General features: G+C 33.7%; 1 protein-coding gene across 1 annotated transcript in view; it reads left to right on the top strand.

Moving 5' to 3' along the window:
- Window positions 1-14,129, top strand: part of Atm (ATM serine/threonine kinase) — a 157,510-nt gene that overhangs the window by 125,559 nt on the left and 17,822 nt on the right. Inside the window, exons 51-56 of the mRNA XM_076846443.2 lie at window positions 1-103; window positions 411-569; window positions 936-1,074; window positions 1,173-1,255; window positions 2,354-2,494; window positions 3,292-3,408. The exon at window positions 1-103 is cut by the window's left edge and continues 11 nt beyond it. Of these exons, the coding sequence (XP_076702558.2) occupies window positions 1-103; window positions 411-569; window positions 936-1,074; window positions 1,173-1,255; window positions 2,354-2,494; window positions 3,292-3,408 (742 nt within the window). The remainder of the gene's footprint in view (window positions 104-410; window positions 570-935; window positions 1,075-1,172; window positions 1,256-2,353; window positions 2,495-3,291; window positions 3,409-14,129) is intronic.

Genomic DNA, 14,129 nt, shown 5'->3' with positions numbered 1-14,129 from the left:
GAAGATTTCATCATATAAATTTTTGCCTCTTATGTACCAATTGGCTGCTAGAATGGGGACCAAAATGATGGGAGGCCTAGGATTTCATGAAGTCCTCAATAATGTAAGTAGACCTGAACATCAAAATACAATAATTGCTTTCTTGTATATTACTATATACTATGTAAGATGTATATTACTCTTCCTCTCTAGGAAATGAAAATACAAATTTTAGTATTTTACAGAGGCTGTTATTCAGTCTCTCTCTCTTCATGTACCTCTGGTGCTTTCACACTCAGACATCCACCCATTGCCATGTATAGACAGTAACATGCCTTTTGATAGTTAAAAAAAAAAAAAAAAAAAGTGGACTTCCTGCTTTTTTTTTTTTTTAATTTGTGCAAAACTAATAGATCTTAATTTTCTGACAGCTCATCTCTAGGATTTCAATGGATCACCCCCATCATACTTTGTTTATTATATTGGCCTTAGCAAATGCAAACAAAGATGAATTTTTGACCAAACCAGAGACAACAAGAAGGAGTCGAGTAACTAAAAATACACCTAAACAAAGCTCTCAGCTTGATGAGGTATTTCATTTGTAATATTCATTTTTTCCCAGATTATTTATTTCCTAAGTGTTGGGGATTTTTAAGAATTCATGTTGTTGATAGTATTTGGTTTTTAAATCTTTGGTTATTATGATAAAATTAGTTCAGAATTTCTGAATATTTTTCAAAATATAGATAACAGTTTTTTTCTTCACAGCAGTGAAAAATAGGTTTTTGAAAGTTACCAAATATTAACACTTGAGATAATAATACTTTCCTTGTATTTCATTCATATGGTGACTATTTTGTTTGTCTCTGATGACTTATAGTTTTTCCATAATCAAGATCTGTGCATAAATTTTGTTTTTCTCATTGTTTTTATAATTCACTGTTCTTCGTTAATAGGATCGAACAGAGGCTGCAAACAAAATAATATGTACTATCAGAAGTAAGAGACCTCAGATGATCAAGAATATTGAGGCACTTTGTGATGCTTATATTATATTAGCAAACTTAGATGCCACTCAGTGGAAAACTCAGAGAAGTATGTTTGAAAGAATTAGTGTTGCTGCTCCTGTTTGACCTACACTGTTATTCCTCAGTTGGCAGTTGTCACTAAAATCTCTTTATTTTTAAATACAGAAGGCATCAATATTCCAGCAGACCAACCAATTACCAAACTTAAGAATTTAGAAGATGTTATTGTTCCTACTATGGAAATTAAGGTAATTTACCATTAATTCTTGATTTTTTAATTAAGCTACTTTATTAGATTGAACCTAATTAAAATAATATTTTTGTATATTCAAAAGTGATTATATATTGAAAATTTTGTGGTTCACCCTAGAGATTGCATTAGATTCCCTTTGCTGAAGTCTTAAAATAAACAAAGGCTTCTACTTCCTTTTCCTTTGCCCTCTGTTTTACACCTTTTGCCTTCGTCTTACACATTTTCCTTTGCCTTCTGTTTTACATCTTTTGAAGGTCTGTAGCTGCTACCTTCACTGGCCAGAAGAAGGACAATTTTCATGTGCTTAAACCAAGACTAATTTTTGACTTAGAAAGAAAATTCCCCATTGTTTTTCCTTTAATTTTTTAAAAAAAGATTTGGTATTTGATGGACTTTATCAGCTGTGATTAAGTATTGCAATATGTATTAGACTATGTGATCATGATACATCTAGGTATGTCATAATGATCTTTTTTTGCTAGACGCACCATGTTGACAGGGATATGTGTAATAATAAAGGTTATAGTTTAGAAAATGATCATGTTTAGTACATTGTAAATCTCTCCATTGAATTTGCACTTCAGTGCTTAGTACAGATTATCACTAAATTTGAACTATAGCTACATCATGTGGATTAACTGATATCTTTCCAGCTATATCAGCTAAGTTAGTTAGCTGAATATATCCTGAAAAATACCAGATTTAATCACTGTCATCAAGAAAAATCCTTGCCACCCTTTTCAAAATGTACATGTTGTAAGGAATTTTGTTATTTCTTAGATGACTTAACATATGTATGTTAAGTAACAACACTTGGTTTCTGATTTTTCAGCAACTCTTTTCTAACGTGATGTGCCTTAGTTTTATTAAAAGTATTTAGGAAAATAAATTTAATGTTATCTATATGTAATTTTTTAAAACTTACCAATGTAATATGCTCTTTCATTAAACAGAAAGTAAAGTTATAGTTCTCAACCAACAGCACAGTGTCATTCATTCCTTTTTAATCTTAAAATTATCATTTATAATTTATTTATGTTTAAATGCAAATAATGTATCTGACTTGTTTTCATAATTTTATACTTTTCATTAGGTGGATCCCACTGGAGAATATGGAAATCTAGTGACTGTTCAGTCATTTAAAACAGAATTTCGTTTAGCAGGAGGTTTAAATTTACCAAAAATAATAGATTGTGTAGGCTCTGATGGCAAGGAAAGGAGACAGCTTGTCAAGGTAAGAGTTCCCTTTGGATTGTAACCTTTAGAGTATTAATGACATCAACATTTAAAAAAAAAAAAAAAAAAAACCTCATTGGTATCATTTCTGCTTTATTTTTTGAATATATTTTTTTAATTGTAGTTGGACACAATACTTTTATTTTATTTATTTATTTTTATGTGGTGCCAAGGATCAAACCCAGGGCCTCGCCTATGCAAGGCAAGTGCTGTACCACTGAGCCACAACCCCACCCTTTTCTGCTTTATGTTAAATATTTATTTTGAATAATTACAAGTGAGAAAAACTTGTGAAATAAAAATGCACTATTTTTTAGAACCACAATGTTCTTTCTATTTTTTAAGTCTCTGAAAGACTATCATTATTATACAGTTTTTCAAGGAAAAGACTATACTTGTTAACATGCACAGACACAATGAGGTGAACAATTAACTTGTTTGTTGTGAAAAAATCTTTTGGTAGTTGTGGCTTATTTCCATGATTAGGACAAGTTAAAGACCTTTGCCTCAGGATACTGGGCTTGGCACTGTGCCAGATGCAGTTGCACCAGAAAGGTACAACAGTAGTTAGTTTGATTACAAAATAAGTTAGGGGAAACTTTTTTTTCCTATCAGTCTGCTTCCTCAGTGTTAGCTTATTCTAAATGAAAGATTAACGGTAGGTCTTAATTGTTTAAGAGAGTACTGGTGATCCGATTGACTTTTGAGTATATTTTTGTATCCTCAGATGACTTTTGTGTAGGTTTTGTAATAAAATGAACTGTGCTTATTTATTTATGTTTGATTATTCTGAAGGGCCGTGATGACCTGAGACAAGATGCTGTCATGCAGCAGGTTTTCCAGATGTGCAATACATTACTGCAGAGAAACACTGAAACTAGGAAGAGGAAATTGACTATCTGTACATATAAGGTAACTAGTTTGTATTCTGTTGCTTCACCAAGAAAATATGATTTTCTTTGGACAAAGAATCAGCAAATGTTTCTTTTTGTTGTGTTTTTTTTTAATTTAAATAATTATTTATATATGACATTGGAATGCATTATAATTCTTATTACACATATAGAGCACAGTTTTTCATGTCTCTGGTTGTATACAAAGTATATTCACACCAATTCATGTCTTCATACATGTACTTTAGATAATAATGTCCATCACATTCCACCATTATGTCTAATGCCATGCCCTCTCCTTTCTCCTCCCACCCCTCTGCCCTATCTAGAGTTCATCTATTCCTCTCATGCTCCCGCTCCCAGACGCAGGGTCTCTGGTTTTATTCCCTACTATAAATCACCCTCCGTACATCAGAGAAAACATTGGGCATTTTGTTTTTTGGGATTGACTAACTTCATGTCTTCATCTTCTCTAACTTCATCCGTTTACCTGCAAATGCCAAGATTTTATTCTCTTTTATTGCTGAGTAATATTCCATTGTGTATATATACCACATTTTTAATCCATTCATCTATTGAAGGGCATCTATGTTGGTTCCACAGTTTAGCTATTATGAATTGTGCTGTTATAAATATTGATATGGCTGTGTCTCTGTAGTATGCTGTTTTAAAGTCATTTGGGTATAGACTGAGGAGAGGGACAGCTGGGTCAAATGGTGGTTCCATTCCCAATTTTCCAAGAAATCTCCATACTGCTTTTCATATTGGCTGCACCAATTTGCAGTCTCCTACCAGCAGTGTATGAATGTACCTTTTTCCCCACATCCTCGCCAACACTTATTGTTGTTTATATTCTTAATAGCTGCCATTCTGACTAGAGATGAAATCTTAGTTTTGATTTGCATTTCTCTAATTGCTAGCAATGAAGAATATTTTTTTCATGTATTTGTTGATTGATTGTATATCATCTTCTGAGAAGTGTCTCTTCAGGTCCTTGGCCCATTTATTGATTGGTTTATTTGGGTTTTTTTGGTGTTTAGCTTTTTGAGTTCTTTATATAGTCCAGAGATTAGGGCTCTGTCTGATGTATGAGGGATAAAGATTTGCTCCCAAGATGTATTCATCTCACAGATTGTTTCTTTTGCTGAGAAGATACGTTTTAGTTTGATTCCATCCCATTTATTGATCCTTGATTTTAATTCTTGCACCACAGGAGTCTTATTAAGGAAGTTGGGGCCTAATCCCACATGATGGAGATTAGGGCCTACTTTTCTTCTATTAGATGTAAGGTCTCTGGTTTTATTCCTAAGTCCTTGATCAATTTTGAACTGAGTCTTGTGCATGGTGAGAGATAGTGGTTTAATTTCATTTTGCTGCATGTGGATTTCCAGTTTTCCCAGCTAGATCTGTTGTAATTTTATATATGTGGTGTCCTGTAAGCCTCTTGTATTTGATTTTTCAATTCATTCTTCATGTTTGGAAGTTTTTCTGATACTATTTCATTGAAGAGATTGTATATTCCTTTGCTTTGTATCTCTGTGTGTTCATGTTATCCCATAATTATTGGAGGTTTTGTTTTTGGTTTCTTACAGTCTTCACTGTGTGGTCAACTTTATTTTCAAGATTGTATGTTTTGTCTTCAGTATTTGAGGCTCTGTCTTCCAAGTGATCTAGTCTATTGGTGATGCTTTTTATTGAATTTTTATTTTGGTTTATTGTTTTCTTCATTTCAAGAATTTCTGTTTGATTTATTTTTAGAATCTCTCTTTCTTGCAGTAATCTTTTACTACCTATATTTGCTCTCTTTGTTGGAGTGATCAGTTGTTGCCTGTATTTGCTCTCTTATCCCTTTATTGAAGTAATCAATTGTCACCTGTATTTGCTCTCTGATGTCATTGTTTGATTTGCAGATCATTTTAATAGTGTACATTCTGAACTCCTCCTCTAGACATTTCATCTACTGTGCTGGCAGTGGATTCTATTATTGTAACATGTTGGTTTGTTTGGGGCACTTTCTTCCTTTGTCTTTTTGTACTTTCTCTGTGCCTTCCTCTATAGCAATGGGAATCCAAGGTGTTATAGTTTCTATCCTATAATCTTATGGTGTCCCAGCAGGTTTCTGGTGTCTTGCCTTTAAAAAGGAGATCAATATTAATAGCACCCAATGCAAACAATATACACCTTTAAACCAAATAGTTCCTGTTTAGACAATTACAGTTTTGTCACAATAAACAGAAATGATGTGTTCAGTTAATACCTGCAATATAAAGCAGGTTTGCAAAAGGGACTAAAGTTTCTACTGGTAGACAAAGAGAGAACTGTAGAACACTAAAGAGAGACATTTAAAAAGACCATAGAAGATGGAAAATCTCCGATGTCCTAGGATAGGAAGAGTTAATATAGTCAAAATGGCCATACTACCAAAAGTGTTATACAGATTTCATGCAATTCCAGTTAAAATCCCAACAACATTCCTTATAGAAATAGAAAAGGCAATCATGAAATTCATTTGGAAAAAATAAAAGACTCAGAATAGCCAAAGCAATTAAATAACACATGGATAGCAGAAGATACCAGGGAGGAGATAAAAAAAATTCTTAGAGAAGTACTTGAGCACGCAAACTGCTCTGTAATGAAATCATTAAACTGGATGAAGCTAATTTCTGAGGTACTTTCTAACCTACCACCTAACCCAGCAAGCAGAAGTTAATAAACTTTTATGGAGTTCTGTAACCAAGCCATTCCTAGGAGCTAAATTACCAAAGCCCATTATAAGGTGTACTTGACCAGCAAAACCTGAACTGACATTTGCTGCACAAGAAAAATAAAGTTAGCAAATGTGCATAGTTTTGACAAGCTGTGGTGCACAGATACTTGAGTAGGCTGCTAGATTGACAGCACAGGGAGAGCAGATCTTTTATCTGTGCTTCAACAGTTGGTTCCCAGCATATGTTCTGGGCCTCACAGGCAATGTTACCAAAATATTTTTGAAGGAATGTCTTAGTGTTCATCAGAAAGGCACAGCTGAAAAGGTGAGCTTTATGTCCTCAAATGCTTAGTTTCATTACCAGTTACCAATGAGTACTTCATTCTTAACCCTTTGATCTCTCTCTATTACATAGATCAAAAGGAGCAAAATGTGATGTAGGTTGCCTCTGCTCTTCACTGTCCTGCACCCTATTTTTCCTGTTATGAGAATCTGGTAATGATCTCTCAACCTCTGGCCCATCCATGAGTCTTGGTGTCCCTACATTCCATGGGTTTCCTTGAGTAAGGTCATAGCAGTCTGGTACAAAAAAAAAAAAAAAAAATTCTTAGAGGTAAATGAGAATTCCGATACAATATACTGAAAATCTTTGGGACACTATGAAGGCAATGCTAAGAGGAAAGTTCATTGCATTGAGCTCATTCATTGAAAGAAGGAAAAAGTCAACAAATAAATGACCTGACATTACATTTCAAAGACCTAGAAAAAGAACAAATCAGCACCAAAAGTAGTAGAGGACAGGAAATAATTAAAATCAGAGCTGAGGGGCTGGGGCTGTGGCTCAGTGAAAGAGTACTTGCCTGGCATGTGTGAGGCACTGCCTTTGATCCTCAGAACCACATAAATATAAAATAAAGGTATTGTGCCCACCTACAACTAAAGAAATATATATGTAAAAATCGGAGCTGAAATCAATGAAATTGAAACAAAAGAAACAATTGAAAAAATTGGCAAAACAAAAAGGTGGTTCTTTGAAAAAATAAATAAAATTGATAAACCCTTAGCCACCCTAATGAAAAGGAGAGCAAGAACTCAAATTACTAAAATTCGTGATTAAAAAAGAAATATCATGACAGATACCACTGAAATACAGAAGATAATTAGAAACTATTTTGAAAATTTATACTCCAATAAAATAGAAAATATTGAAGACGCAAATTTCTAGAGAAATATGATCTACCCAAACCAAATCAGGAGGACATAAACAATTTAAACAGATCCATTTCAAGCAGTGAAATAGAAAACTCCGTCAAAAGTCTGCCAACCAAGAAAAGCCCAAGACCAGACAGATTCTCAGCCAAGTTCTACAAGACCTTCAAAGAAGAATTAATACCAATACTCCTCAAATTATTCATGCAATAGAAAAGGAGGAAACCCTTCCAAACTCATTCTATGCAACTAGTATAACCCTGATGCCAAAACCAAACAAAGACAGATCAAGGAAAGAAAACTTCAGGCCAATATTCCTAATGAACTGAGACACAAAAATTCTCAATGAAATTCTGGCAATTCGCACACAAAAACATATTAAAAAGATAGGATGAACCCCCTAGAGATGCAAAGTTGGTTCCATATACAAAATCAATGAAATGAATTCATCACATCAATAGACTTAAAAATCATACGATCATCTCAATAGATGTAAAAAAGGCATTTGATAAAATACATACCTTTTCATGTTCAGAACACTAGAAAAACTAGGAATAGTAGGAATATACCTCAACATTGTAAAAGCTATTTATACTAAGCTCAAGGCCAGCATTATTCTAAATGGAGAAAAATTGGAGGTATTCCTTCTAAGAACTCAAGCAAGACAGGGATGCCCTCTTTCACAACTCCTATTTAATATAGTCCTTGAAACTCTAGTCAGAACAATTAGACAAAAGAAATTAAAGGGATACGGATATGAAAAGAAGAACTCAAACTATCACTGTTTGCTGATGACATAATTCTATATTTAGAAGGTCCAAAAAAACTCCACCAGAAAACTTTGAGAATTAATAAATGAATTCAGCAAAGTAACAGGATATAAAATCAACACCCATAAATAAAATGCATTTCTATACATCAGTGATGAACCCTCAGAGAAATTAGAAAAACTACTCCATTCACTATAGCCTCAAAGAAAATAAAATACCTGGGAATCTTCTAAGGCATTCACTGTATATAATGAATTAACGTCATTTCTCTTTAATTACAGTGAAATAGCTCTATATCTTGGCAGAATTGAGAAAATAGCCGTCAGCATTTTTTTGTGATACCACATGAAATACTGTGATGCTCAGTTGACATAGGCTATTCTAGAGTTTTGTTTGGTTTTGGTTGGTTAGTTTGCTCTGGTTTGGTTTTACCAGAGAAAACACTGTTATTTGCCTTTTAACACCCCAACTATTTCTCCATCAACCAACATCCAGGTGAGACCCTGATCTCAAGTAGAAAAAAATATAACCTATTTCTTTAAAGATTAATCTTTTTTTAATGCTAATTTTTTGTGGGATTTGTTATTTATTCATACATGCACAAAATGTTACACAATAAAATTTGGCCCAAATCACTCCCAGGTATTTTCCTTCCCCTCACCTTCTCCCTCCCCCTGGTTATGCTAGTTTTTAAAACATTTTCTTGTTCATTGTTTTTAATTACACATAACATTTAACAATAAAAAGTTGGTTCTTTGAAAAAATAAATAGCTACACTAACAGAAAACTCAAATTACTAAAATTTATGATGAAAAAGGAAATATCATGATGGACACTACTGAAATACAGAAAACAATTAGAAACTATTTTGAAAATTTGTACTCCAATAAAATAGAAAATCTCAAAGACATCTACAGATTTCTAGATACATATGATCTACCCAAAGTGAATAGGGAGGACATACACAATTGAAATAGATCAATTTCAAGCAATGAAATAGAAGATGCCATCCAAAGCCTATCAACCAGGAAAAGCTCAGGACTAGACAGATTCTTAGCCAAGTTCTATAAGACCTTTAAAGAAGAATTAATACCAATACTCCTCAAATTAGTCCATGAAGTAGAAAAGGAGGAAACCCTTCTAAACTTATTCTATGTGACTAGTATCATCCTGATGCCAAAACCAGACAAAGACACATCAAGGAAGGAAAACTTCAGACCAATATTCCTAATGAACAGAAACACAAAAATTCTCAATAAAATTCTGACAAATTGCATACAAAAACATATTAAAAAGATAGTGCAGAATGATCAAGTAGGGTACATCCCAGGGATGTAAAGTTGGTTCAATATACAGAAATTAAACGTAATTCATCACATCAAAAGACTTAAAGGCAAGAATCATACAATCATCTCAATAGATGCAGAAAAAGCATGTGACAAAATATAGCACATCTTCATGTTCAAAACACTAGAAAAACTAGGCATAGTAGGAACATACCTCACCATTATAAAAACTACTTATGCTAAGCCCAAGGCCAGCATTATTCTAAATGGAGAAAAATTAAAAGCATTTCCAAAAACTGGAACAAGACAGTGATGTCCTCTTTCACCACTTCTATTTAACATAGTCCTTGAAACTCTAGCCATAGCAATCAGACAGATGAAAGAAACTGATATGAATAGGAAAAGAAGAATTCAAAATTATCACTATTTGTGAATGATATGATTCTATATTTAGAATATCCAAAAAGTTCCACCAAAAAATTTCTAGAACTCATAAATGAATTCAGCAGAGTAGCAGGATATAAAATCAATTACCATAAATCAAATGTATTTCTTTACATCAATGTTAAATCCACAGCAAAAGAAATTAGGAAAACTACTCATTCACAATAACCTCAAAATAAATAAATAAATTAAATACTTGGGAATCAATCTAACAAAAGAGGTAAAAGACCTATACAATGAAAACTTCAGAACACTAAAGAAAGAAATTGAAGAAGTCTTTAGAAGATGGAAAGATCTCCTGTGCTCTTGGATAGGCAGAATTAATGTAGTCAAAATGGCCATACTACCAAAAGTGTTATACAGATTTAATCCAATTCCTATAAAAATCCCAATGACATTCTTCATAGAACTAGAAAAAGCAATCATGAAGTTCCATTGTAAAAATAAGGGACCCAGAAAAGCCAAAGCAATCCTTTACAGAATAGTAAAGCAAGAGGTATCATAATACCAGACCTTAAACTATACTACAGAGCATAGTAACAAAAACAACATATGGTATTGGCACCAAAAGAAATATGTAGACCAGTGGTACAGAACAGAATACACAGAGTCAAACACACATAAATATGGTTATCTCAAACTACACCAAGGTGCCAAAAACATACATTGGAGAAAAGATAGCTATTCAACAAATGGTGCTGGGGAAACTGGGAATCCATATGTAGCACAATGAAATTAAACCTCTCTCTCTCGCCCTGCACAAAATTCAACTAAAAGTGGATCAAAGACTTAAGACACTAGAACTGAGACCCTGCACCTAATAGGGAAAATAGGCCCAAATCTTTATCATATTGGCTTAAGACCTGACTTCCTTTATCAGACTCTGAAAGTGCAAGAATCAATAAATGGGATGGATTGAAACTAAAAAGCTTCTTCTCAGCAAAGGAAACAATAAGTGAAGAGAGAGCCTACAGAATGGGAGAAAAATCTTTGCCACACACAACTCAGATAGACTGATCTCCAGGACATATACAGAACTCAAAAAACTTAACACCAAAAAAGCAAATAACCCAATCAATAAATGCGTAAGGAACTGAAGAGACATTTCACAGAAGAAACACAATCCATCAACAAACATAAAGAATATTCATCATCTCTTGTAATTAGAGAAACAAAACTAAGATTTTTATCTCACTCTCATCAGAATGGCAGTTATCAAGAATACAAGCAATAGTAAGTATTGGTGAGGATATGGGGAGAAAGGTACATTCATACATTGTTGGTGGGACTACAAGTTGGTGCAACCACTATAGAAAGCAGACTTCTCAGAAAACTTGCAATAGAACCACCATCTGACCCAGCTAACTCACTCCTCAGTTTATACCCAAAGGACTTAAAAGCAGCATACTATAATGATGCAGCCATATCAATGTTCATAGCTGCTCAATTCACAATAGCTAAATTGTAGAACCAATGTAAATGCCCTTCAACAGATGAATGGATAAATAAAATGTAGTGTGTATATATATACAATGGAATACTACTCGGCCTTAAAGAAGAATGAAATTATGGCATTTGCAGGTAAATGGATGGAGCTGGAGAATATCATGCTATGTAAAATAAGTTAAACCCTACGTAAAATAAGTCAAAGGCTGAATGTTTTCTTTGATAAGCGGATACTGATCCATAATGGGGGGTGGGGATGAAAGAACTTTGGATTGTGCAGAGGGGAGGAGAGAGAAGGGGAAGAGGTGGGGGTGTGGGAAGGATTGTAGAATGAGAGGAACATTATTACCCTATATACATGTATGATTACACTATCCATGTGACTCTACACCATCTACAGCCAGAGTAAGAAGTTGTGCTCCATTTGTATAAAATGTGTCTAAATATATTCTACTGTCATGTATAACTGATTAGAACAAATTAAAAAATAAAAAAGGAGAAAAGAAAAAAAGTCATGAAATATAATTTGCTCTAATTTACTCCAAAGTACTTCTCCTTTCTCTCTTCTTCTCCCTTCTCCTTTCCTTCCCCTTCTCTCTCCTCCTGTTCCCTTCCTTCTACTCTATTGATCTTTCTGCTATTATAGTTTTTTTTAATTAGTGCCTTGTGTATATGCATAATGGTGAGATTCACTGTGGTGTTATGTACATAGGTCGGATTCACGCCACTGTTGTTCCCTTTTCCCATCCCTACTCATTCCTCCCAGTCTCCTCATCTACTCCACTGATTGTTTATTTTGATGGAATCTCTCCTTTTCTTTTTCCCCATTTTGGACTAGCTTTCACATATCTGAGAAAACATTTGACCTTTGACTTCCTAGGACTCTCTTATTTAGTATGATTGTCTCCAGTTCCATCCATTTACCAGGATATGCCATAATTCTATTTGTTATGGCTAAGTAATACTCCATTATGTATATATACCACATTATCTTTATCTATTCATCTATTGAAGGACACCTAAATTGGTTCCATAGCTTAACTATTGTGAATTGTGCTGTTATAAATATTGATGTGGCTGCATTCTTACATTATGCAATAGTGGTATAGCTGGGACATATGGTGGTTCCATTCCTAATTTTTTTGAGAAATTTGCATACTGCATTCCAGAGTTGTTGCACTAATTTGCAGTCCCACCAATAAGGTATGACTATATCTTTTTCCATACATCAGTGCCAACACTTATTATTATTTATATTCTTGATAATTGCCATTCTAATTGGAATGAGATGAAATCTCCATGTAGTTTGGATTTGCATTTCCTTAATCACTAGAGATGTTGAACATTTTTTCATGTATTTCTTGGCCATTTGTATTTGTTTTCAGAAGTATCTGTTCTTTAACCCATTTATTATTTGGGGTTATTTTGGTGGTGTTTTTTTAGTTTTTATGTATTCTGGATATTAATGATCTGAGGTGCAGGTGGCAAAGATTTTTCTCCTGTGGGGTCTCTTGTCATGTTCTTTATTGTTTCCTTTGCTCTGCAGAGGCTTTTTAATTTGATGCCATCACTTATTGATTATTGGTATTGTTTCTCAGAGAAAAATAAGGGCTTAATTTCCCCCCACCCCAGAACAAGATACTGATAGGGAGAGGAAACCTTAGATGGCCTATACTATAATGCAGAAATATTAATGTGATCAAGCATTAAAAGTCATAGCTAGCTCAAAGTCAACTATAGGACAGGATTTCCTGGGAGGAGGACATTTAGAGGTAATTACATAGGAAGCAAAATTAGTTGGAAAGGCCATGAGATCATTCATTGAGTTGTTCAATAAATGTTAGCTTAAATGCCTATTATTGTGTTACTTATTCTGCCTGGTATCGGGGATAGAAAAGTCATAAAAAATAGCTCTAGGCCTTAAGGATTTCTTACTCTTGACAAGGAAAATAGATAAAAAATGCAAAGAACATCTTTAGGGGTGGTGTCTGTGGTGTTATTGAGCTTCACGGCAGCAGGCCTGGCCTTAAAGAGGTCATGCGAGTCCCTGGAAAAATCAGATTGAGGCTTGTAAATCAGTCTTCTGGTTCTTTTGCTCTTTGGACATCTAGCCTGCTTATGACACCCTGTTTTTCCTTTACTCAGTAAATGAAGACTTTTCACCTCATATATAGCCTTTTGTAGGGGCTGCTTCCTCATAAGGTGTGTTATATAGAATGCTAAGAAATATCTCAAACTCAATAACGTAAAGTAGAACTCTTGATTAATCAGTTAATTCTCAGAATACCCTAAATTGAAAGTAATCAGCTGAGGGGAATAGCACCACCTTTACTCAGTTGGTTAGACAAAAGCCTAGGAGCCTTATTTTCTTTTCACTTTTATTATGGAAAATTTCAAAAATATACAAAAGGAGACCATACTGTATATATAATGTATACATATAATAAAAAGTGTATAAATGTAACAGAAAATGTATATATATAATGTATATATAAAAAATGTTTATATATAATGTATATAGAAACCTTCTTGTCCCAATCACCTACTTTAATAATTATTCATGGACAGTTTTGTTTCATTTCTACTTCTACCCACTTCTTCCCCCTAGCAATATTATTTTGAAACAATATGTCATATCATTTATAAATATTTCGGTGTATAGATCTGTAAGATAATGTGTCTTTTAAAAAACATAATTGTAATGTTGTCATAACTTCTAAAATACTTAGCAAAAATATCATCAAATATCAGGGATCATTTAACACTCCTCTCTTTCTCAAATCTTATGTCTGTTTCATCTGCAAGTCCTGTTGATTTACCTTCAGTAGAGTCACTTTTCACCATCTCTGCCACTGCCTCCCTCCTCCTTCAGTCACTG

Source organism: Callospermophilus lateralis, chromosome 2, assembly GCF_048772815.1.
Source record: "Callospermophilus lateralis isolate mCalLat2 chromosome 2, mCalLat2.hap1, whole genome shotgun sequence".
Classification (NCBI taxonomy): Eukaryota; Metazoa; Chordata; class Mammalia; order Rodentia; family Sciuridae; genus Callospermophilus; species Callospermophilus lateralis.
The sequence above is the reverse complement of the archived record's forward strand: the minus strand, read 5'-3'. Positions and strand labels throughout refer to the sequence as shown.